The following is a 27,416-nucleotide window of genomic DNA, read 5'->3' as shown; positions in this document are numbered from 1 at the left end:
CTATTCAACAGAACTTTCTGCAACAACAGAAATATTCTATATCTATCCCATCTGATACTGTAGTCACTAGGTACATGTGGTTACTAAGCACAATGTACCTAGTATACTGAGGAAGTAAATTTTAACTTTTATTTAATTTTTATTAACTTAAATAGCCACAAGGGCTTCTGGGTGGCTCAGTCAGTCAAGCATCTGACTCTTAATCTCAGCTCAGGTCTTGATCTCAGGATCTTGAGTTCAAGCCCTTAAAAATGGGATGAGTGCTGCATGTTCTATTCAAGTGATGAATCACTACGTTCTGCTCCTGAAACCAGTACTATACTCTATGTTAGCTAACTTGAATTTAAATAAATTTTAAAAAATAACCAGAGTGATCCTTGGTAACCTCACTTTTGCACTTGATACTGAAAATTATGGATATATACTGGTAATCCCATTGAAAGACTTAAAATGGGATAAAATGTGAGCCACTGAACAGTTACTAAAACTAGTGACTACCACTGTTCATTTAATTTTGACTGTACCTTGCTAAGTTTCAAGGGAAATCCATTTAAAAAAAGGTATTTTCATATTCCTCTTTGATAATTTAGCATGAGGCTCTAGAATGTTTTCTCTCTCTTTTTTTTTTTTTTTTTTTTTAAGATTTTATTTATTTATTTGACAGAGAGAAATCACAAGTAGATGGAGAGGCAGGCAGAGAGAGAGAGAAGCAGGCTCCCTGCCGAGCAGAGAGCCCGATGCGGGACTCGATCCCAGGACCCTGAGATCATGACCTGAGCCGAAGGCAGCGGCCTAACCCACTGAGCCACCCAGGCACCCCTAGAATGTTTTCTCTTAAGGACTGCTATTTTACTTTGAGTAAACTGATGCTAAAAACCAATTTACTGATAATAATTATTAATGGATAAATATAGTTTTCTAGCCTTAGTAACTGAAAAAAAAAAAGATCTGGCAATGGCTATGAGACAAAAGGCAGTCAAACAAAAGCTTTCATATAATGGTTTATATGATACTTCAGCTGATACTATTAATACTTTATGGAAAATATGCCTATTGAAAAGAATGAAAAGTTGCTGCTAAGGAAATAAAAACAAAAGCAAATTTCTACTATCAGTAGCTGACAAATTATCAATTTCTCTGATGAGAACACAACCTACTTGTGACTGAAGAAATAGCTCTTATTTGTGGATAAAATTCAAATAACCACATAATTCAAATTAAGGTTCTTTATATTTTTTAGCAAGGAACCTCTGATGCTAGAATAAGACAGAGAAAAAGCATCTCATGAAAGATACGTTACAGCCAAATATAAAAACAAGAAAAGCAGCCTCTTGATATAGCTGAATTATTGTATTTAAAACATTTAAACTAAGGGGCACCTGGGTGTTCAGTTGTTAAGCGTCTGTCTTTGGCTCAGGTCATGATCCCAGGGTTCTGGAATCAAGCCCCGCATTGGGCTCCCTGCTCAGCAAGAAGCCTGCTTCCCCCTCTCCCACTCCCCTTGCTTGTGTTCCCTCTCTCGCTGTATCTCTGTCAAATAAATAAAATCTTTTAAAAAAATAAAAAAAAATAAAATAAAACATTTAAGCTACAGTTTGGGGGTGGGAGAGGGAGAGGCATTTAAAAGTTTCCTTTAAGTCAAAGAGGATTAATTTTGAAAGGAGAAAAGCAACTTATGAACCTATGGGCAAATTACTGAGGATGAAAAACTATCAAATTCTAGAAGTTAAATCTAATTGGGAAAAAAATCTAACTAGAAAGAGAAAAACTCTGTTTTCAACAGAAGTTTGTTTGTTTGGTTTTGGTCCATTTTATATAAGAGCTTATTTATTCTTTTTCCAAATGGGTATTTATTATTTGTACAGACACATAGAAATGATTCCCAATTTTAAAAACATACTACAAATATACATTAACCACAAAAAGCATTTACTCTCACTGGAAAGAAGAGGAGCATGGCTATTTGCAAAATAGCAGTGAACACAAGAAGGAAACATAAATCATGACAAGTGTACATCCCATTTGTGACAAAAATAAGTTCTATTTTTACATTAATGCTTTACTGTAAGCTTCTATATGAGATCCTCTGACCTTATTTACATATACTCTGAAATTTCTATTAGCATGTATAACTCAAAGGCACTCAATTCAGAAGTTAAAAGGTCCTGAGCTTAAGTGGGAAATAGGATTCCCAACCAAAATTTGAACATAAATAATTCTGAAGATTAGAGAATATGAAAATGTTTAAAGTGTAGTATTTGATACATAAATAATCCATGACCTAAGAATAAAGTACAGAATGTCAAAAAAAAAAGACCATGTAAGGCAAAGAAATATCCTCAGGTTCCAACTGATTTTCTCCCCTATTCAAGTTCATTTGAAAGTCTAAAGCTGATTTTGTTAAAAATCCTGTAAAACCTAAATTAAAAGCAAAATAAAATAGCATGAAAATGCTTACGTTAAATAAAAAATTCCCCAGCTTTGTCTCCAAAACCACAAAAAAGTATTTAATGATTAAAAATAAGTACAGCTTGGAGGGATATCAGAATATGAGGAGGAATCATAAAGAGCATTTGAAAAAATTAAAGGACAGCTTTGAATGCACCAACTGAAAGAGGATTTATAATTTGCCATTCAATTGTTCCTTTAGCGTTCTTTTAGCCAAATAAAAATAAATTTACAGATAGGTAACTGACATTCACTAACATTAGGCAGGATCAAGGTTTAAACTAAAAATTAACCCTATATTGGGCTGCAATGTGAATTTACCTACAGCAATTTTCTACTGATGCTTAAAAATTAAAAGCATGAGTCAACATCTTTGTTACAAATGGTTCAACAGATATTTTCTTGGCTTTAAAATGTTTTTTTCATGTATGCATAGAAATGTGATGAGCATAAGAATAGTCTTCTGTATTATCTGTACAGTTCATAAGGCCTTTGTCATTGTTAGTCACCTTAGATGTGAATATCAGTAGGGCCATTAAATTAAAGCTGGCCAAAAAAGTTTTCAAAGTGCTACTGTTTCCAACTGATGAGATCCTCAGTTTTCTGCATTTTCTGGATGACGATTATTTTCAGTTCTTTTTTCTGGCGATATATACAAGAAGTTACAGCAGATGTATAAAGGGAAGATCAGAAGTCTGCTGTCCAAGTTCATCACTACTTGTTCCTATAAAACAAATGTATAGCTTTAATGACAAGACAAACAGAAAACAGAACACCAAACTGTTGAACTTAGTAAACTGCAGGAGATCCCATGGTGGTTAAGAGTTTGCATCTCAAGTCTCAAAGTCATTGTTCTAATCTTGAAACTCCCATCAAGTAGCTGTGACACTGGGCAAGTCAATGACTTGTCAACTGCAGCTTCCTTACTATAAAATAAATAAAACTACCCATCTCACATGATTATAGTGAGAATTAAATGAGACAATGCACACAGAGGACTCAGCAAAGCTGGCCAAGTATGAAATACTCAGTAATGGGAATTATTTTCACTACTGAAAAATTTCTATCAAGTACCTACATATTTTATGAACAGATATAGTCAAGAAATAAATGGCAATTTGGCTTCATTTCCTGATGGCCTTTAGGTAGAGCAAATAAATGGAAAGAAGGTGGGAAGCCATTATTAGCACCAACAAGCATGGTTCTCATGTTCCCACTCTTGTCTGAGATTTTCCACTGTCTCTAATGCAAACATATGATTTGTTTCTTGGAATGTAAAATACATTATCCTGTAAAACTTTCAGGCTCAGTTACATCAGTGCACAAGAGAATGCCCTGAAATCTCACGGAGACAGGATTTGATCCTATACCTGAGAGCCACAAATATAACCAACTCTCATTCTACAGATCTCCATTTGGAACCCTGTATGAACAGCATTTGGTGAAAAGAGTGAGCCTTTAGAGTAAAAGGAGCAGCACTGGAACTTCTACTTTTTGAATCCTTAGATAGATTTTCTGCAGTAATTTACATTAGTTTTGCCTTATTTTATGTATTTTGAAGAACACACTATTAAATATTAAACACTGTTTTTTATTTTTTACTACAGAAGATGCTCCTGCAATGGAGAGAGATTAACACACTGGAACATGTGAATGACTGATGTAGGCTTAATTGGATATGACTTCTGTATTGGGGGAAAAGCAAGAAAAATTGGATAAAGAAGGTAAGGAACACACACACATGTGCGTGTGGTATCTCCATATACAAGATAAACTGGATAAAGAGTGTAAGGAACACGTGCGCGCACGCATACACACACGCGCGCGGTATCTCCATATACCCCCAAACAGGGAAAGTGGTGTTTTAAAAAAAATGTTAGTGAATGAAAAGGGTGAGATGATGGGTCAAGTGAGGCAATCACCTGGGCTGATGGTATTAACAGGGTTAGCAGAGAGAAATGATGTCAAACATAGTTGGTCTTTAGAACCTTGAGTCAGCCTGGCCTAGACAAAGTCTGTAGCTACAACCCAGGTGAAGACACACTTACAAAATTTGTTGAGGACATTTGTTTTGTCAATTTGTGTATTTGATGATAAAAACCAAGATTCAGTGTTACAAAAAAACAAAAACTCCTAGGAAGATTCTAGTATTTCAATATAGTTAGGGCTGGGGGTAGGGGTAGGTCTAAGTGCCAACTTTTGGATAAGAGGGGAGCCATGTGGACATTACTTGAGAGCTGGAAGGACAAACTGATTTCTGAGTATTGGGTTGTACTAATTCCCAATTCCTATCCCCAAACTAGACAGATTTAATCTTGGCTTTATTAAACCTTTAATTCCACGTGAGAGCTCAGTTTATATCTATGTTCGCACTGAAGCACCTTAAGTTCCATTTTCTTTCCTCCACGACAGAGTGGAAGCTGAGAAGCCCACAGACAACAGCATCAGACAGAGTGGCAGCATCTTCCTAGGTTTCCATTTCTACTTCCAGACTAATTACTTCTCCATCTTCACAAATCCCTGCTTCTCTGAGGCTCACCACCTATTCTGTACTAGAGCTCCATTGCTGCTCCACATGCTTCATCTAGGTCTGAATTCTAGGATCTATGCACGTAACTCTCCACTGTAAGTCTTCACTTAGCTATAAAGCAGCTCCAATTCAAATCATCAGCTACTGGCTACTACCTCTTCTTTACGGGTCATCTCTTTCACTCTTGCAATTTGACTCTAACTCCCCATCCTAACTCTTGAATGTCTCACCAGGTTACTTTTTTTGCCCATCCCTCAAGTACCAGTGTCCCCTATGTTTCTGACCTGTTAGACGCCCTTACGTATTCCCTAGAAGGTATCTCATCCAGTCATTATTTCTTCCCCAGGCAATGCCTGTAAACCCCAGAAGCATTTATCCCCCACCAAACACACTTTTACCTCAATGCCCTCAAATTAAATATGGCTTAAACCGAATTCATCATCTTTTCACCCATACTTGGAAATGTTCATTTTCCTTCCTATAATTCAAATCAAAGGAAAAACTACTATAAATCAAGACAGTAGGAACATTAAAAAAAATATATTTTATTTTATTTATTTATTTGTCAGAGAGAGAGCACAAGCAGGGGGAGCAGCAGAGGGAGAAGAAGACACCCAGCTGAGCAAAGAGCCCGATGTGGGACTCAATCCCAGCACCTTGGGATCACGACCCAAGCTGAAGGCAAACCCTTAACCAACCAAGCACCCAGGCGTCCCTAGGAACTATCTTTAACTACTCTCTTACCTTCACACAATTAGGCACCAAATTCTATCAACTGCACTGCTTTATTTCTAGAACCCATCAACATGTCTTCAGCCCCACTGCTACCTTCCTTAAATTAAGGTTTTCATCCTTTATCTGGATTATAGCAATAGCTTCAAATCACCTTTCACCTATTACCATGTCTCTAATCCTTCACACACATTGCTGAAATCCTTCATCTAATGCAAATCTAGTTTACATAGTTCTGTAAGACAGCCAGCCATAAAATATACAAAAATCAGGGGTGCCTGGGTGGCACAGAGCCTACCACCCAGCAGGGACTCCAATGTTTCTGAATGAATAACTCAAGAAACACTTGAAATACAACTATTATCTTGGCCTGGTGTTTCCAAGTCTCTAGCTGCTTTGAGCCATGACAGAACTTTTTATGAAGTTCCAGGTAGAAGTAAAGACAGCCATTGCTCATGCAGTTCCAGAGGGTGCCAGGGGAACCACAGAGTTCTACTGAAGGCAGATTTGAATTTTTCTTATTATATATATCTACCTTCTCAAATATTATCTACCATGTGAGAGAGTCTGCTCTGTTGTTAGAACTGCAACAAGTGGAGGATCCTCTGTCAGAATGTGATTAAAGGAGTTCTCATACAGGCTATGTGAGGTTAGAACTATCACTTCAAGGTTCCTTGCAGTGCTAAATTCTGATATTCTGTCAGAGGCTCTTTGGTCTAAAGAAAACAGCTAATTTCTAATAATTTATGTGAACTATGGGCTCTGAATGCCTTACTAAAACAGTATGTCCCTTGGAATAATGATTAGTTTTAATAGAAGTAAACTTCCTTAATATTTTTTAAAGATTATTTATTTAGGGGCACCTGGGTGGCTCAGTGCATTAAGCCTCTGCCTTTGGCTCAGGTCATGGTCTCAGGGTCCTGAGATCAAGCCCTGCATCAGGCTCTCTGCACAGCGGGGAGCCTGCTTCATCCTCTCTCTCTGCCTGCCTCTCTGCCTACTTGTGATCTCTGTCAAATAAATAAATAAAATCTTAAAAAAAAAAAAAGATTATTTATTTACTTGGGGGGGCGGGGAAACTTGCGAGAGCACTCGCTCATGTGAGCAAGACACAGCATGTGTTCCCCCGAGGAGCATCGGGGAGAAGCAGAGGGAGAAGGAGACAGCCCACTGAGCAGGGAGGGGCTGCGGGGCTTGATCCCAGGACTGAGCTGAAGGTGTTTAACCGACTAAGCCACCCAGGTGCCCTTAAACTTCATTAATATTTTAACAGCTCTCACATTTCTTTTCAAAAATGGTTTCTTTTCTCATTATGACATTTTGGAAGTTCAGCATGCATGTGATATATGAAGAAACAAATTAAATAAACAGCTTTAGAGAGTGTTTTGGGAACATTACAGATGCTTGCTACTTTAGAAATCTTTTGTGCTAGAGGACAATGTTCTCTTTAATATTCAGGAACTATTGCAGACATACTGGATTATCTTCAAAGTGTTTGCTATTAATCTATAAATAAATGCACTTATGAACACAATGGATAAAGCAATTAAGATTCCTAACTTTTTAAAGAAGTTATTCAGGATAAACAATTATTTACCAATTATCAGTTTTTCCCTGCCCCTCAAATCATATTTTGTTTTTTCTTTTTTTGTCTTAGCTCTACTTCTAATAAAATGGGGGCAAATTATGCATATGTGAACATGGTATTTCCATTTCTACCTTCAAAAAACTTTTCAATCAATCTGGGGGCACCTGGGTGGCTCAGTGGGTTAAGCCTCTGCCTCCGGCTCAGGTCATGGTCTCAGGATTCTGGGATAGAATCCCGCATCGGGCTCTCTGCTCAGCAGGGAGCCTGCTCCCCCACCCATCTCTGCCTGCCTCTCTGCCTACGTGTGATCTCTCTCTCTCTCTCTGTCAAATAAATAAATAAATAATCTTAAAAAATAAACAACAAAAAAACACTTTTCAATCTTTAAATCAAATGTTAATTCTACTTAAGAATTTTTAAAAGAGGATTCGAAAGACAAATCTTATAACCATACAATAGAAAAGTAATCAATAGAGCTTGAAGTCCGGAATTGTGATGCCACCAACTTTGGCTTTCTTTTTCAATATCCCTTTGGCTATTCGAGGTCTTTTCTGGTTCCATATAAATTTTAGAATTATTTGTTCCATTTCTTTGAAAAAGATGGATGGTACTTTGATAGGAATTGCATTAAATGAGAAAGGGGAACCCTCCTACAATGTTGGTGGGAATGCAAGCTGGTGCAGCCACTCTGGAAAACAGCATGGAGGTTCCTCAAAATGTTGAAAATAGAACTGCCCTATGACCCAGCAATTGCACTACTGGGTATTTACCCTAAAGATACAAACGTAGTGATCCAAAGGGGCACGTGCACCCGAATGTTTATAGCAGCAATGTCTACAATAGCCAAACTATGGAAAGAACCTAGATGTCCATCAACAGATGAATGGATCAAGAAGATGTGGTATATATACACAATGGAATACTATGCAGCCATCAAAAGAAATGAAATCTCGCCATTTGCGACAACATGGATGGAACTAGAGCGTATCATGCTTAGCGAAATAAGTCAAGCAGAGAAAGACAACTATCATATGATTTCCCTGATATGAGGAAGTGGTGATGCAACATGGGGGCTTAAGTGGGTAGGAGAAGAATCAATGAAACAAGATGGGATTGGGAGAAAGACAAACCATAAGTGACTCTTAATCTCACAAAACAAACTGAGGGTTGCTGGGGGGAGGGGGGTTGGGAGAAGGGGGTGGGATTATGGACATTGGGGAGGGTATGTGCTTTGGTGAGTGCTGTGAAGTGTGTAAACCTGGTGATTCACAGACATGTACCCCTGGGGATAAAAATATATGTTTATAAAAAATTAAAAAAAAAAAAGTAATCAAACATACCTGATCTTTTTCAAGTGTAAGTATTTGATAGCCAGTTGTTCTACTACATATTAATTTTCCACTACTATCAAAAGAGGCCAAACGTAATCTAGGATTAAAAAAAATACAAATTAAAAAACAGACATATGGTGCTCAAACCCACAACCTAAAGATCAAGAATCTCATACTCCGGGACGCCTGGGTGGCTCAGTTGGTTGGACGACTGCCTTCGGCTCGGGTCATGATCCTGGAGTCCCGGGATCGAGTCCCGCATCGGACTCCCGGCTCCATGGGGAGTCTGCTTCTCTCTCTGACCTTCTCCTCATTCATGCTCTCTCTCACTGTCTCTCTCTCAAGTAAATAAATAAAATCTTTAAAAAAAAAAAAAAAAAAAAAAGAATCTCATACTCCGAAACATATGATTTTTGAACCACAGATTAATTTAAACAAGACCTCCCTCACTTTAATATTTACTTTTCTCTTCCATATACTTTAATTTGATAAAAGATTTTATAAGTCTCTTCCAATTCTAAACTGATCCCCTTAGAGATTTGTAAGGTGTGCTATTATACATATCTGGGATTAATTTATCTGTGTCTTTTTTATTGTGGTAGAATATACATAAAATTTACCCTTTTAACCATCTCTAAGTGTATAATTCTCGGCATTAAATACATTCACACTGTTCTAAAATCTCACTGCCATCCATCTCCAGAACTTTTTTTATCTTCCCATCTGAAAGTCTGTACCCAGCAAACACAAACTCCCCATTACCCCTTCCTTGGTCTGGGACAACCACCATTCTACTTTCTCTATGAACTTGTCTACCCGAGGTACTGCATGAGTGGAATCACGTAGCATCTATTCTTTTGTGACTGGCTTATTTCACTTAACATAATGTCATCAAGGCTCATGTTGGTGCATGTGTAAGAATTTCCTTCGATTTCAAAGCTGAATAAAATTCCACTGTAGGTACAGACAATATCTACATGGACATCCTTGATGGACAATTGGGTTGCTTTCAATTTCTGGTCATTAAATAAGGCTGCTGCAAAAATGAATGTACTAATAATATCTTTGTCAGTCCCTCCGTACAATTCTTTTATCTATCTATCTGTCTATCTATTTATTTAAAGATTTTATTATCTATTTGAGTGAGCAAGAGAGCACACAGGGAGAGGCACAAAGGCAGATGGAGAAGCAGACTCTCCACTGAGCGAGGTTCTGACATGGGGCTTGATTCTGGGACTCCAGGATCATGACCTGAGCTCAAGGTAGACACTTAACTAAGTCACCCAGGTGCCCCCCTTCTTACAATTCTTTTGGGTAATACCCAGAAGAGGAATTGCTGGATCATATGGTAATTCTATGTTTAATTTTTTGAGGAAATGCCATTTCATTTTCCACAAAAGATACACCATTTTACATTCTCACTAGCAACGAACAAAGGTCCAATTTCTCCACATCCTCATCAACACTTTTTGTTTTTTTAAAAGATTTTATGTTTATTTATTTGTCAGAGAGAGAGAGACAGAGAGTGCACACAGGCAGGCAGAATGGCAGGCAGAGGCAGAGAGAGAAACAGGCACGCCGCCGGGCAAGGAGCCCGATGTGGGACTCGATCCCAGGACACCAGGATCATGACCTGAGCTTAAGGCAGTAGCTTAACTGACTGAGCCACTCAGGCATCCCTGTTTTGTTTTTGATAATAACCATTCTAATGAGTTTGAAGTGGCACCTCATTGTGACTTTGATCTGCGTTTCTCTAATGATTAGTGATGTTGAGTATCTTTTCAAGAACGATCCTTTCATGTTTGAAAAGATGTGTATTGGCCATCTGCAGATCTTCTTTGGAGAAATGTTTAAATCCCCTGCCTATGTTTGAATGAGGCTGTTTGCTTTTTTGTTGTGGAGTTTTAGGAGTTCTCCAGGTATACAGGATATTAGCTCCTTATCAGATACATGGTTAGCAAATAATTTCTCCCATTCTCTCCACTGCCTTTTTACTCTTGTTGATAGTGTCCTTTGATACACAAGAGTTTTAAATTTTGATGAAATCCAATTCATTTTTTTTCTTTTGTTGCCTATGCTTTGGTGTCATACTGAAGAAATCATTGCCAAATCCAACGTCAAGTTTTCCCCCAGGGTGGCTCAGTCATTAAGCATCTGCCTTCGGTTCACATCATAATCCCTGGGTTGTGGGATCGAGCTCCACAACGGGCTCCCTGCTCGCAGGAAGCCTGCTTCTCCCTCTCCCACTTTCCCTGCTTATGTTCCCTCTCTCACTGTCTCTGTCTCTGTCTCTCTGTGTCAAAGAAATAAATAAATAAAATCTTAAAAAAAAAAAAAAAAAAAAAAGCTTCCCCCTATGTTTCTTCCAAGAGTTGTTTTATAGTCTCAGTTCTTATGTTTAGGTCTTTGATCAATTTTGAGTTAATTTTTGCATATGGTGTAAGGTAAGTATAAATAAATATATGACTTTAAAAAATTTCCTCATAAAGCTATTTTCCAACTTGTCAGCATCCTCTCCAGTAAGATAGCCAGCTCAACCACCAGGCGAAATTGGACAAATGAAATCCCACAGAAAGTGAAGAACAATCCCAGACATGTTTTCCTAGAAAAATATTTTGCTGTCTTTCCATTCTGGACCTTTAATTTGCAAGAACAGCACCAAGGCAACAGCGTCAAGCCTATTATCCATCTTATATCATTTATATTCAGCCTATTCTTTCTGACACACTAGATCCAGACTTTTTGATTTTGATTATTACTAACATTTCACAGGAAAAGAACCTTACTGTTTTCCTGCACTTTCACATATACTGTATCTTACCAAAACTCTACTGCTGCTGGCATAAGTTATCAGGTTTTATTTTACTTCTTGTATTTTTTTCTGGAGTGAGGAGGCGTGGGGCAGGGAAATTTCATCCTACCTAAATGCTATGCTCCTTCGAGGCTGTAAACTGACAGATCCACTACACGGCTGATTCAGCGTATTGCGTTTGAAAATGATATATCGATTCGTGTAAGTTACAAGCAGGTCAAAGCCGAAGTTAAAACCTGTCCACCGCCAGCAGTACTAAGAAATACAAAAGAGAAAGATTTACTTCAGTTTATCATACTAGCAAGTCAAAGATAAAAAGTTCAAAATGTCTTCTCTTTCTTTAACTCACTTCAAATATTTCTCTCTCATGCTTACCTTTCCCTTAGGGCTTGCTTACCACACAGAATATATTTGTGAATATATATAAAGGTTTACCACATGGGTACAGTACATTTCAGAGCCAGAAAAGCAGCCTTTATGATCGACATTCTTTAAGGTATTTTCCTATTATCACCTCTTTGTGATGTTTTGTTATGTCTTCACACCCAATTCTATCGTAAGTAATAAGGCTTTTCACTGCAACTCTATGGAGGTATAACTTAGGGAGCTAGGAGTCTATAAGGAGGTAAGAAAGTCCCACTAAAACCCACCTTGCTTTAAAAATACTCTAAATTCCTTAAATAACTAACTGACACATACACATGGGTACTTTATTTTTTAAAGTTTATTTAGCAATCCCTATATCCAATGTGGGGCTCATGACTCTGAGATCAAGAGTTGCATGCTCTTCTGAGTCTGTGAGGCACCTAACAACTGAATTATTTTAAATACCAACATGGGGTCCACACGTTTGTTTCATCTATCACCCAATAGTTAATGCAATATTAAGCAAGCTGGTATAGTATAGTAAAGGAAAGTTAGAGCTTCAAGTGTTTGGTCGACATTCTGAATTACAACGTATGTGCCAAGTCCTGCTCTAGGCATAGAAGAACAGCAAGTTTTTGCCCTGGTAGAATGTGTATTTTAATATGTGTATATGTTTGTTTTGGGAAGGAATAGATGGAATGGAATGGAATGGAAGAGAACAAAACAGAATAAAATGTCAGAGAGATTGACAGGATAGGGAAAAAGGACCTAGCTAGGAAGCCTGCTGGTTCAGACAGGTGGTCAGGGAAAGCCTCTCCATGGAGATACTAGGTGAGCCGGGCACTGAGTCAACTAAGGGGCAGACCAGTAACTATCTGGGAAAAGGGTGACTTAGGCAAAGAGAACAATAAGAAGGGCTATGTGACTAGGGCAGTCACGTGGGTGGACAGAAGTTCAGAGTCGGTCAGGGGTCAGAAAATGTTAAGGCCTAGAACTCCAAAGTAAGGAAGAGCATGCATTTCTTCTAAGTGCAATAAGAGGCTGATGGAAAGTTTTAGGGAGGGAAGTAACATGATCTAACTTGCATTTTAAAAAGATGACTTGGCTGCTATATGGAAAACACGTAGGAGAGCAAAAGTGAAAACAGGGAGAGCATTATGAGGCTATTATCATAGCCCAGGCAAGAGATAATGCTGGCTTGGACTTGGATGGTAGTGGCAGACAAGCTAAGAATAGATTTCACAAGTAGAGCCCGGAAGAATTTTTTATGAACACCAGTTGTGGTATTCAAGAAAGAAATATCCGAAGTTTGGAGCTTATTCAATGATTAACAGAGGGGCCATTTATGGGTTAGAGAATTACTTGGAAAGGAGAAAGTTTGGGGATGAAAATCAGAGTTCAGCTTGGGACTATTTTATTCAGGATGCCACTAGGATTCTAAGAAAGATGTTGAGTGAGTAGCTACATATGTGAATCTCGAGTTAGAAGTCATCAGTGTGAAGTCATGGGAACTAGATGATATCACTTTGGAGTGAGCTTCCACAAGGAAGAAGTCCAAGCACTGAGCTTCTAGTCATACCAACATTTGCTGAGAAAGAGAAGGATCTAGACAAAGACTTACAAGCCACTGAATTGGGAAGGAAACCAGCAGGATATGCTGTCCTGGAAGTCAAATGAAGAAAATCTCTAATAAAGCGTGAGTGCAGGGGCGCCTGGGTGGCTCAGTGGGTTAAGCCGCTGCCTTCGGCTCGGGTCATGATCTCAGGGTCCTGGGATTGAGCCCCGCATCGGGCTCTCTGCTTGGCAGGGAGCCTGCTTCCCTCTCTCTCTCTCTCTCTGCGTACTTGTGATCTCTGTCAAATAAATAAATAAAATCTTAAAAAAAAAAAAAAAAAAGAGTGAGTACAGATGTATCACGTCACCAAGAAATTTTGGAAGACTAAAAGCTAACTACCTGACCTGGCAATGTGGAAATCACTGGTGACAACAGCATGGCAGTTTCACTGGAGTTTACTGTGATAAATGAATTAGAGTGAATTCAAGAGAGCATCAGAAAACAGGAAGTATAGACAAATATGGGTAACTTTTGCAATGAGTTTTTTTGCTTAAAAGAGATGCACAGAAATGGGAGTGGTAGCTAAAGAAGAACGTGGAGTCGGGGTGTGGTTCCAGATGGGTGGTGGTATGGTATGGTATATGCTCAATGAGAATGACCAAGTAGAAAAGAAAAACTGATGATGCAGGACAGGGAGGTGAAAACTGTAGGAACAAAGCTTCTGAATAGGTGAGAAGGGATGGAATTTTTTTATGAGGGGAGGGGATGGACTAGGACAGTAGCAGATGGTTCATCCATTCTAATAAGAGGAAGAGCATGACACACAGCTATAACTGCAGGTAGACTGGCAGAACTGCTGGGTAGAAGGATATGTAGATTCTCTTCGTATTGCTTTCATTTTCTGAGTGATGAAAGAAACAAGGTCATAGATAAGAATGAAGGTGGTGGCACTGTCCCTTTTAATGGTCTGAGAGGTACTCAAAGACTGGCCGATGAATTCACTAGGGAAATACAGGAGGATCCCCATGCAGCACCTGTTTGAAGTTTACAGTTACATTCAAGTAACACCTGGTGAGGGGTACACTGTTTTTCTTTAGTCATAGCCATCTGTTTGGAAGCAGACGTGGAGTGCGTATCAAGTCAGGATTTAATAAGAATTGGAGTTTAGCTAGCTGAGCTTGATGAGAGTAAAAAGAGAAGTTAAGAGTATTAGCCAGGGACCAATTTTAAGATGGAACATAAAATATAAGTCAAGTAAAGAAAGAAGTAGCAAGGTGGTGAGAGGATAATGGGAAAATGGTAAGAACAACAATGTATTGTGCACCCCACTGGAGTTAAAAAATTGCTGGGAGTCCAGGTTCTAGAAAGAGAGTACTAGAAGGAAAAAGAAGTAGAGTGTGAAAATGATGTGCTTGAAATGGTGATTCTGAAGGGGATGTATTACTTAGTAGAGCAAAAACTGAGGATCTGTGTCTAGGAAATGGGTACTGGAAGTAGGGTAGAGCAGAAGATCACTGTGGGGAGGAAGGTCAGGGAACAGAGATGCTGAAATCACCAAGATTGGTGACAAGAACAGTGATAAATACAGATAGTCCTGTGAATGATGGCTACAATAAGGGTCATGACTGGTGTAGCAGAAGCATGTGCTTCAAAGGAGCTGTGGCTCAATGAAGGGTGAGGGAGGAACAAGTTGTGGAAGCAGCAACAAGGAAGACACCTACATATTCCCCTTTCAGATGCTGCTAACATTTATCACAATTATGAATGCAAACATAATTAACTTCTAAAAACAAAGAAGTTACAATAAGGGAAAACTTAGGAGAAAAATAATGGTTGTTTAAATTAGGCTGAATTATTATTATTTTTTAAAGGGAGGGGGGCAGAAGGAGAAGAGAGAGAGAACCTTAACAGTTTCCATGCCTAGTGCATGAGTCTGATGCGGGGCCTGATCTCACAATCCTGAGATCATGACCTAAGCTGAAATCAAGTCGGATATTTAACTGACTGAGCCACTCAGGCACCCCAGGCTGAATTATTTTTTAAGATGAAAACTACAATTAGAGTGGGATTTTAAAAAATGTAGTTCATGTCCCATTAAAATCAATTTAATGAGTCACAATAAGCTTTTTAAAAAAATTAAATACAAAATGGGACCTTTGGACACAGCAACAGTTAAGCACTATTTCACAGTACTTTTGTTTCACTTATATACATTTATATATGGTGATAATGAAAAACAGAAGTCTAAATGTGGGTAGCAAAGGGTTTGAATGTCTTTGATTTAAGGTAACTGTAAAATAGAAAGAATCATTTTTAACTATGTAATAGCTCCCATATAATTTCTTACTTATCTTAATTTCTGGATTGCTAAGGGATCTTCTTCTTCTTTCTCGTAGTGGGTCACAAAAAGTTCAACAGCCTCATGCAACACAACTGAGCACCTAACTTCCTGTCCAGGAGATCAAGCTATAGAAACTACCAAAAAAGCTCTTCTAAGGTATGGCAGGTGTCATGATTGTTACTGAAAGACTGAAAGTGTATTTTGCACTAATAGTATTACAATTTGCATGAGAATGTTAAGAGTCATAACCCATACTTACTTCCCCATCTTTGGCAAGCTTTCTACCACACCTCATGCTATTTCCCTCTAGTTCTTCTTTATTGATTTCTTGAGGCCTAGAAATACACATAAAATGTGAAATCTCATAGAAAATAGGCAACTAATAGTTTAAAAATAATTGTTAAGTTTAAAAGAACAGAAAAACTTGCTAATAGATTTAAAAATACCTTTTTGTGTTATAGATATAATACGAATACATGGATTAAATCTAGCCTATTGCCTTTGCTTAAAAAAAAATTAACGTTTCACTTATTGCCCTGACTTCTAGAATACTTTTTATTAGGGCTTGGCCAAACCAGAGAAGAGGGGAAAAATGTCTATGAGAAACTGTGATCAAGGAAATAAAATACTCAAAATTCTAACTACTAAGTAACGTAAGTTAAAATCTATTATTTAAGATGTGACAGTTTCAATCTATTATTTAAGATGTGACAGTTTCATCTACCATTGGACATTACTGTTTCATATCCAAGCCATCTTTTACGTAGTATAACCATGCAAACTCAAGATTTAATAGAAACAGCTGAAGAACTGGTTCCCTACTTTAAAAATCTAGAAACCAATCTAGAAAAGCACCTTTGTTTCAAGTTATGAGAACAAAAAATGCATTATTATTATTATAGCTTGGAATTCCAAATGATAAAAGCAATACAATATATTCATCATATACAACATTTATTAAGTGCCTAGATACTGGGGACATCATCATCAACAAACTAAAATACTGAAATACAATATATAAAAAATACATAAATGTATATAAAACGAATAAAACATGTCCTTGATACCCAAGAGTTTAGTCTAGTAGAGAACTAGACATATAAGTAATAATTAAAATAATGTGGAGAGTGTTGTGATGTTAGGAGCACAAAGAAGGCAGATTTACTGCCTGGGATTAGAGGGGGCTCATCACAGAGGAGGGTTACTTGTGCCTGAAAAGGAGATTGTTGTTGTAGAGGTCAAGGGTGGGATTCTATGCAGGTGAAGGGCATTCCAGATAGAAGGTATAGTAGGTAAGAAGAATCTGGAGCATAAAAAAATAATAATGTATGAAGAATTTAGTACAGCTAGAGCCTAAGATGAGCACGTGATGGGATGAAGTGAAAGACATTTGGGATGGACTATGGATGGGCCCCTCATGCAATGCTAATAAGAGTTTCAACTTTTCCTGTAGATGGTAGAGAGTTTCCAGGCATTAGTTCTGTTACTTTCACATTTTTTATTACGAAAAATTTCAAACCTAAAAGTGGATAAAACAGTATAATAGGCTTAATGTTCTAACCATCTAGCTTCATTAATCTTGTTTCAGTTTTATTCTAAGCCCACTTCTCCCCATATCCCTCCTGACTGTTTGGAGGCTAATTCTCCAGAAATATCCTTTAATCTGTAAATAGTTCAGTATGAATTTCTTAAGAATGAGGAATTTTAAAAAATGCTTAGATCACACACAAAGAATAACAACTGTCCCTATCATCAGATCCTGAGACACAGTTAAGCCAGGAAGTGACACAATTCTATTTCTGCTTCAGAAAGATAACCTGTCGGCAGTGTGGAAGAGCATGGAAGAGGAGAACCTTGGATGTAGACTTCACTACATTATAACCTAACACCCCAGAAACACACTTTCTCACTTTAGTAGCCCTGCAGCAATGAGGAGGGGCTCAGTATCTATGAAACAGAGCACTTTGTCGCAGTGCTATACACCTACATACACTTCTGAGGGGAGGAAACCCACTCAGTCCAGCTCAGTTTCTTAGTCAGATTCTATGTTCAGTTCATAGATACAGATAAGGGAAAGGTTAAAAAATAAGAACACCTAACATCTAAAAACTGAATATATAAAAGAATGAGGATGATTTTGAAAATATTTCATATATTACAAAAGGCTTCATATCTGAATTTCATTACATAATTAACTTTCTTTTTGTTGTTTTTTGATTTATTATTTCTATTTCAACAATCTTACTATATTTATGTAGGATAAGAGTGCTGTGAATATATTTGGAAAAAGATCGAAAATAAATTATCAATAAAGCAGAAACCAAGAATCCTGGAAAATAACCTCATAATCATTACCATGAGTTTATATAACACTTTCATACAGTCACTGTTTGGATATAAACATAACAGGTCATATATTTTAGCAGGTCTTTTGGTGTATAAAAATGGGTTAAAAAGAGATTGGGGCAAAAATGTCACATACACTCTCGGATGGACTGTCTGCTCACACGGTCTATACCAAGGAGCCAGTATATAGATCAAATAATAAGTGTGGAAGCACGTCTGTGACCTGCAAAGCACATCAAAAGAACAGATAATCTGCTTTCCCTTCAGATGAAAAAAAGCACAGAAATATTTTTTCGGGGGGGGGGGGGCATCTATAACTGGATTATGTCAACTCATTTCAGACTCAAAGATCTTCAAAACACTTATTAGCTAATTAATAAGAATTAGAATTTTATAATACTACCACAAATAAAAGTAGCTTTACCTACATAGAAATATGAAAATCAGGCTTGGTGGAAGCATTATTCCAAGTTGTATTTCCATATGTTGAAAGAAAATCATTATACAACACTAGGTGAAACAGTTTATGAATTACTCAATTTTTACAAATACAGCAAATGACTATTCAAATGTTCCATTAATTGACCAGAAAGATTATTAATAATACTGATCATGTTATAGAAATATAAGAATAAAAATTGATTAATGATCTTCTTTCTACTTTAACATCTCTTAATTTTTCAATATAATAAATGCATTTAAAAATTCACAGCAGAGGGGTGCCTGGGTGGCTCAATGGGTTAAAGCCTCTGCCTTCGGCTCAGGTCATGATCCCAGAGTTCTGGGATTGAGCCCCACATCAGGCTCTCTGCTCCACAGGGAGCCTGCTTCCTCTTCTCTCTCTCTGCCCTCTCTGCCTACTTGTGATCTTTGTCTGTCAAATAAATAAAATCTTAAAAAAAAAAAAAATTCACAGCAGAAAATCCCTGTTTGGGATTTGTTTGCTTTTTACCAACAGTGTTATGATCGAACATACTTACCCCACCTCACTGTCTTGTTCTGCCCGGAGCATAGCAAGCCACTGCTGTTTGTACACTGAAGACAGCCATTCTAAAATAGAAAAATAAGCATAAAAGAATAATAATAAATATTGAAGAACATAAAGCATTTAAAAATTTTAAGAACTTGATAAAATTGTTCCCTTTTTTTTAAAAAAAAGATTTTATTTACTTATTGGACAGACAGAGATCCTAAGTAGGCAGAGAGGCAGGCAGAGAGGGGTTGGGGAGGCTTCGAAGCAGGCTCCCGGCTAAGCAGAGAGCCCGATGTAGGGCTCGATCCCAGGACCCTGATATCATGACCTGAGCCCGAAGGCAGAGACTTAACCCACTGAGCCACCCAGGCACCCCGACCATTTCTAAACTCAAGTTTAAAATAGCAATAGGGACGCCTGGGTGGCTCAGTTGGTTGGACGATTGCCTTCGGCTCAGGTCATGATCCCAGAATAAAATCTTAAAAAAAAAAAAAAATCATTAAGCCCATATTGTTATAGCATTTTATAAAATAAAAACTACCAGCTTTATTTATTGCTTTTTTTTTTTTTAAAGATTTTATTTATTTACTTGAGAGAGAGACAGTGAGAGAGAGCATGAACGAGGAGAAGGTCAGAGGGAGAAGCAGACTCTCCATGGAGCTGGGAGCCCGATGCGGGACTCGATCCCGGGACTCCAGGATCATGACCTGAGCCGAAGGCAGTCGTCCAACCAACTGAGCCACCCAGGTGTCCCTGGGCTTAATGATTTTAGTGTGGTAAAGGCTATTTTGCTCTCCTTTAGGATAAACCCTACTTAGATTACATGCATTTATTATTTTCTAAAAGATTTTATTTATTTATTTATTTGACCAGGGGTGGGGTGGGGTAGAGAGTGTACAAGCAGGGAGAGCAACAGAGGGAGAAGGAGAAGCAGGCTCCTCACTGAGCAGGGAGCCCAATGTGGGGCTCGATCCCAGGAACTTAGGATCATGACCTTGGTCGAAGGCAGATGCTTAACCTACTCAGCCATCCAAGGTGCCCCAGATTACATGCATACAAATTAGGACTTAAAGTTTTAGTTAAAAGTAGATTCTTGCATTTCCTTTTCATAGATCATATTAATTTTTATAAGAAACATACCTAAAGTAATATTTTCAGTTTTTATGTAACTTTTATAGAAAACTGAATAAATTGTTTTATTAAATTATCTAATTAGTGGGAGATAAATTATCAGATATATCATGCACACTCAAAATATAATTTTGGGGGGTGCCTGCATGGCACAGTTGGTTTAAGCATCCAACTCTTGGTTCCAGCTCAGACTGTAATCTCAGGGTTGTGAGAGAGAGCTCTACCTTGGCACTCTGCGTGAAGTCGGCCTGAGATTCTCTCTTCCCCTCCCTTTGGCCCTCCTGCCTATTAGCTCACTCTCTAAAATAAATAATTCTTTAAAAAATAATTCTGGCATATTAGATTTAGGCAACATATTAAAAAGAGATTTTAATTCAGTCTAAATGGAATAAAAGTTATAATTTTTTTCCTTTAATAAAGCAAACCATTTTTTGCACAAGTCTATGTAAAACTGAAATTTTAAAGAAATTTATTAATAATATAGGTAGACTTGGCTTAGTACCATATTTATTTATTTTATTTTTTAAAAAGATTTTATTTATTTGACAGACATAGATCACAAGTACGCAGAGAGGCAGGCAGAGAGAGAGGAAGGGAAGTAGGCTCCCTGGTAAGCAGGGAGCCTGACGAGGGGCTCAAGCCCAGGACCCTGGGATCATGACCTGAGCTGAAGGCAGAGGCTTAACCCACTGAGCCACCCAGGTGCCCCAGTACCGTATTTATTTTTCTTCTTTTACTTATTCCCAACCAAATGTTGTATAAGTATACTTGAAATACTTCAACACTCTTTTTTTTTTTTTTTTTAAGATTTTATTTATTTATTAGACAGAAAGCGATCACAAGTAGGCAGAGAGGCAGGCAGAGAGAGAGAGAGAAGGAAGCAGCCTCCCTGCTGAGCAGATAGCCTGACTCGGGACTCGATCGTAGGACCCTGAGATCATGATCCGAGCTGAAGGCAGAGGCTTTAACCCACTGAGCCACCCAGGCACCCCTCAACACTCATTTTTAAAAGTCTGGTCTAGAGGTAAAAATCCAGAAAAAATAATAGAAGGGAAAGTCAAGTTGGGTCCAAAACAATCCTAGTGAAGCATCTCAGAAAATAAATCAAACTTATTTTGCATATTAATAAACTGCATATGGCCCATTCAAAAAATAAAGTAAAAGTCTGGTCTAAAATAGTGTACTATTACACTTTAATCAGATTAAAGAAAACCCATAATAATATATAAACTTGGTACATAGTATACTTTTGTTTTTATTTCAATGTATACATATTAATAAAGAGGACTAGAAGAATTCATCAAGATACTCATTCTAGATGATGGGATTAGTTTCTCTTTGCTCATATTTAAAACAAAACAAAACTGTATCACAAAAACTAGAGTCATTTAAATAGCCTCGGTAGTGCCTAAAGGGAAAATACTCAATATAGAATGTGAACACAGAAAATTACCTATGTAGTATGATTTCACTTTGGTACAAAAATGTGTAATCTTTTTGGGATTAAAGGTAATTTCTATTCTCTTTTTACTCTTTTCTATGACATGTATTACTATTATAATCAGAAAGATAATACTTAAAGTCATAATTAAGTCATGTTCTCTTACCTGAAGGTACTAGAGAATCTTGTTCAATAATTCTTGCAGAGGCCAAATCACTGATAATATACTGTAACCTTAAATGTCTGAATACTGACACAAATGGTTTTCCTTGTTCGGTTTCAAGGAAGGTCATACCTTCAAAATCTATTAAAAAACAGTTTAAATTCAATAGGCATTGTTTTCAAATCTATTTTATTCCTAAATGTTTTTATGGGCAGGGAGAGATACACACACAGACACACACAGACACACACACACACGTGCAAGCACATGCTCATACACACAGATATACACACATGTATGTCGATTAGAACACAAATAAACTAGTTTTCAAAGATTATATAAACCTGTGGTATATGGATAAAAACTTAGAGATTTAGGAAGAAGCCCCAGGAAATTAATTTTGGTCCCAAGTGGCCTCTGGGCTAGGAATTCAGGTGTACACCTAGTTCTGGGGTTTGGAGCTTCCAGTGCCGCAGGTTTGGGAAAGGATGGTTTGAGAACAGTAGTTAGGATTACAGTATCTCTCTAGAAACCCTCTTCCCAGGGACTGAACACTCCAGTGAAACTCCAGGGCTCAAATGCCAAACATAATGGTCTTCATAAGATTACGCAGGACATGGATTTGTCTCTTGGGGTTCATCTAATTTTTGTTTTATGATAAACACTACTAGCTAATACATTAACTCTCTTAAAATACAAAATAAGATGCAAAGACACTATAGCCATTGATCTGCAACATATGTATTGAAAGAGCAACTAAAATATACCAACTAAAATCGAATGATATACTGTCTAATGGTATGCTGGAGATGGATTGCACTGGCTTATAGGAGCTGATGGGTGCATTTCATCTCTCAACTAGGCATTCAGTGCCAATAATGTCATAGTGGTAGCTTGGAACTGGCCACACTGTGAGAATTTGTATCATGGAAATTTTAAAACGCTGCAAATCAGGGATTATTTTTTTCAGAGACCAGTATATTAAGACATACATTCGTTATGCAATAACATTTTTTTTTTAAGGGAATAATAAACACAAAATTCAAGATAGTGGTTGGGAAAGTCAGAGAGACACAACAGGAAAGAAGCACAGGAGTAGACTGAAGTTACAAATGTTCTAGTCCTTGAAGATGAGTTTGTGGGGGTTCAATATATTACTAAAAATAATAAAAAAAAATGTAGCCATGCATGGGCTAAAAATGACTGTGAACTAAGAAAATCATGAACTAAGGATTATGATTTACCCACTTCTTTGCACCTGAAGTTCCTTCCCTATTATCTGTTTTAGCAAAATAAAAAATAAATACATTGCATGTTCCACCTCTATCCCAGTAAGAGTTTAATGGCAGTAGATCTTTATGAATTTATTCAGATCAGTCTTCTCCGAGAATCTGACAAAAATTATGGAAGTTCTCACCTTGCAAAACAGATGCAACACAAGCATACACATAAAGTTCTGCATACACTTTTGGGGGTTAGTTACAAACTGAAGCCTGTAGATGGGACCCCCCCTTTGTTAAGAACTGTTGCCTGATAGACAGGGTTAATGTGTTACAGAAAATTCAGTGTGGACAAACACCTGTTGGTGATAAAATAGGAAAGGTGATACTTTGGGGAGTCAAACTATGGTGTTAGTTCAAGGAATAATAATTCAGTTAATACATGCAAGGCATTTTTTTCTTATCCAGCTTTACTTTTCTCAATTTAAATTAGGGGCTGAATTAGATAACTGCTTGAAGTCTTCACCAGATCTAAAATTCTCTAGATCTACCAATAAGTTAGGACCCGATTTTAATAAATTTCAATTAAAAAGACTCTCAAAATAAGTGCTTAATAAAAATTTCAAGCATACCTTTTCTCCTCTTAGAAAACCAGACATCTGTCTCAGTCAACAGTTGTTTTAAAGATCCATTCCATGAAGGCACAAGTTGAAGGAACATCCACTACGTTAAAAAAGCAAATTTAAGAAAGAAATTATAAGATTTCATCATGTTCGGGACGCCTGGGTGGCTCAGTTGGTTAAGCAGCTGCCTTCGGCTCAGGTCATGATCCCAGCGTCCTGGGATCAAGTCCCACATCGGGCTCCTTGCTCGGCAGGGAGCCTGCTTCTCCCTCTGCCTCTGCCTGCCATTCTGTCTGCCTGTGCTTGCTCTCTCCCCATCTCTCTCTCTGATAAATAAATAAAAAATCTTTAAAAAAAAAAAAAAAAAAAAAGATTTCATCATGTTACGATTTTACATTCATACTGCTTCCACCTTAAAACGTAATATCTAAAAAAATTAATTTCTAGTACATGAAACTGAAAGAAGTAGGACTGTTCTATGAATGCTTACAAGCTTTAAATTCATCATAGCTCTGGGGCACCTGGGTAGCTCAGCTGGTTAAGCATCTGACTCTTCACTTCGGCTCAGGTCATGATCTTAGGGTTGTGAAACTGAGCCCTACATTGGGCTCCACACTGTATTGAGCCTGCTTAAATTCTCTCTCTTCCTCGCTCCTTCTCCCTCGCTCTCCCTTTGCCCCTCACTCCCTTTCATCATGGTCCAAAGTTCCACAGTCCTTTAGTCGTTTTAGTCGTGGTCCAATGATAAAAACTAAAACTGTGTGATAAAGAATAAATGAATTCCTGAAGTATTTAAGGCCTCAAACGCAGTATAGTTACACAATTAAAATGCTAAAGGTTTAATATATATTACATTAGTGATTTTACACTCATTTATTCTACTCATCTATTAACTCAATTTTGCTAAGTATCATTAAGGTTATAAAATAATCCTAATTACTTAATATTAATTTAATAAATAATTTGATAATAATTTATTTAAAAAGGAAAAAGGAGTTTCTTATTGTTTTATTACTGTTGAGGTAGTATACAGACCAGTTAGGGGCATGGGTTTTTAAATCCTTCCCCTGCCAATTACAGCTGGGCAAATTACTTGATTTTTCTGGGCCTTAATTTCTTCATTTATAAAATGAACATGATACCTCATAGGACATTAAAAGAATTATTATGTGTAACTTACTTTGATCGTGCCTGGCACACAGTAAGCACTTATCACTACTGGCATAAGAGCAATTACAACAATAGGAAACAATGAATGCTACCACTGGCTCAGAGACAGAAATGGCCTGTCTACCCCTCCAACTCAGTTACTAAACTCCCCTGCGGCGCGGGTAGGGGGTGGGGGTGGGATGTGACGAACACAACCTTTTTCTTCTTTTTTTTAAAGACTTTATTTATTTATTTGACAGAGATCACAAGAGGGCAGTGAGGCAGCAGGTGGGGGGCGGGGGCGGGGGAGCAGGGCTGAGTAGAGAGCCCGATGCGGGGTTTGATCCCAGGACCCTGAAATCATGACCTGAGTCGAGGACGGAGACTTAACCCACTGAGCCACCCAGGTGCCCCAAAACACAACATTAATAAAAGTCATCTCAACCACAAAATAAGCAATTGCAATGATACAACTTAGAACGTGTCTCATTCTCAGTTTTTTTTTTTTAAAAGATTTTATTTATTTATTTGACAGAGAGTATATCACAAGTAGGCAGAGAGGCAGGCAAAGAAAGGAGGAAGCAGGCTCCCTGCTGAGCAGAGAGCCAGCCGACACTCGGGGCTTGATCCCAAGACCCTGGGATCATGACCTAAGCCGAAGGCAGAGGTTTTAACCCACTGAACCACCGAGGTGTCCCTCATTCTCAGATTTTGAAGCTGTGTTAAATGGAGACTCTGTTGCTGGTGACAAAAGGCTAAAAGCAAAATTATTCAGTGGGAAAAGCAATGAACTAGGACTCACAAACCTGGGTTCTACCTCAAGTCTGCCACTTAGTAACTGTAAGAGTTCTAAGTCCTATCATCTACAGAACAAGAAAGATAGCTGATTTGTCACTTCAGAGTTGTGAAAATAAAATCACTTTAAAGATGTTAAAACCTTTCAGACAATTATCATATGATCTCTCTGATATGAGGAATTTGAGAGGCAGGGCAGGGGGTTGCGGGGGGGCAGGGAAGGAAAAAATGAAACAAGATGGGATCGGGAGGGAGACAAACCATAAGACACTCTTAATCTCATGAAACAAACTGAGGGTTGCTGTGGGGTTGGGGTTAGGGACAGGGTGGCTGGGTTATGGACATTGGGGAGGGTATGTGCTATGGTGAGTGCTGTGAAATGTGTAAGCCTGATGATTCACAGACCTGTAACCCCTGGGGCAAACAATACATTATATGTTAATAAAAATAATTTATAAAAAAGAAAAAAAAAAAGGATGATTCAAAAGTATGAAATGAAACATATGCCTGAAGTGCAAATAAGGTCTTTAAAGAATTTTACCATTTTCTAGAAAAAGTGAAAATTTCATCATGAAGTCATTAATTCAACTTTGAAAACATTTCTGAAAACCATATAAAACATTTAACATTTCTGACTATGTAAATAACATAACAGCATGCTTGTTGTTGAAAAACATGTGGGAAAAAAACAGAAACATACTTCTAGAATAGAAAAGTATGTAAAACCAAGCAAAGGAAATAGGATGCAAGCTCTCATGGCCCACAGCTTGATATCAACTGCAGACCCAACAGTAAGAGAGGTACCTTGCATTCCCAATAGGAAGAAGCCAACTCTACCATTTTAGTAGGAGAAAGGAAGAATTTCTTCTTGGCCAGCAACAAGCTCAGTCAATAAGAAGATACAGGCAACACACAACTCTAGCTTTTCTCCAAGGGATTTTGATTCATTCAAAGCAGCCCCTCCCAACTTCCTCTTTCTCTTGATAAAGTAGTGTCCCTCTCCCTTGAGGTCTGGACTTGCTTATGGTTTGTTACAGCTTACATGTCCCAAAGTCCAACTGCTCTACTATTCCCAAATAAATCCATTTTGCTGGTAAAATAACTGGCTATTGTACTTTAAAGGTTGACAAGTATAAAGAATGAAATTAAAATCACTCATGTTAGCAAACAAAGTTTTTTTTAAACATTTTGGCATATTTCCTTTAGCATTTCTTATATTTACACCATACCTTTATCACTGGACACCAGCTGTGTCCAGTTTTTCACTATTATAAGTAATGCTGAGGTGATGCCCTTACATACTATTATGTCAATACCTTTTTAAGAGCTGTGTACACATCCATCTCCACTTGCATCACAAATAAGTTAGATGAACCAATGAGCTGTTTCATGACATTTATACTAGAAAAGAAAAAGAGAGGTATAGTGAGTTTATCCTCATGCACGGCTAAAACATCTTGGTGGAACTAAAAAATTTAAGTCTTTCTTATGAAAAGAAAATGACATCAGTCTTTTTGCCCAACACAAAGAATCTTAGACAGAAATAACCTATCTGAGCACAAGTATATTTTAATTCAGAGAGAATCCTCTGAAAGGTCTTTCTTTGAACTGACAGGAAAACAAAGAACTTTGATCTGCTGATTAATCAAGTTAAAAAAAGGTCTCAATGAGGTATCTTTTGTTATGCCCTGATAGAGTGGCAGTGTTCCTATTTTGCCTTTCCGGCCCATTCATTGTTTAAAAAAAAAAAAAAAGGCATTCATCAAAATTCACTGAAACATCTGTATGTTCAAAGTAACCTTTAACATTGAGGGTTAAGAGAATTGCTTAGTCTTAAAGCATGTTTTCATCACTTTTAAAGAGCAATATCAA

At 37.6% G+C, this 27,416-nt stretch overlaps 1 protein-coding gene across 1 annotated transcript in view; it reads right to left on the bottom strand.

Annotated features, from left to right (window-relative positions):
• Positions 1–1,908: 1,908 nt before the first annotated feature.
• The window catches only part of GMCL1 (germ cell-less 1, spermatogenesis associated), a 40,286-nt gene continuing 14,778 nt past the window's right edge, over positions 1,909–27,416 (bottom strand). The window contains exons 7-14 of the mRNA XM_059187901.1: positions 26,861–26,945; positions 23,610–23,700; positions 21,761–21,898; positions 19,030–19,099; positions 15,963–16,038; positions 11,551–11,696; positions 8,639–8,726; positions 1,909–3,172 (exon numbers count right to left, since the gene is read on the bottom strand). Of these exons, the coding sequence (XP_059043884.1) occupies positions 3,044–3,172; positions 8,639–8,726; positions 11,551–11,696; positions 15,963–16,038; positions 19,030–19,099; positions 21,761–21,898; positions 23,610–23,700; positions 26,861–26,945 (823 nt within the window). The 3' untranslated portion in view covers positions 1,909–3,043. The remainder of the gene's footprint in view (positions 3,173–8,638; positions 8,727–11,550; positions 11,697–15,962; positions 16,039–19,029; positions 19,100–21,760; positions 21,899–23,609; positions 23,701–26,860; positions 26,946–27,416) is intronic.

Source organism: Mustela lutreola, chromosome 9, assembly GCF_030435805.1.
Source record: "Mustela lutreola isolate mMusLut2 chromosome 9, mMusLut2.pri, whole genome shotgun sequence".
NCBI lineage: Eukaryota > Metazoa > Chordata > Mammalia > Carnivora > Mustelidae > Mustela > Mustela lutreola.
Note: the sequence above shows the minus strand (reverse complement) of the source record. Positions and strands in the feature narration are given on the sequence as shown.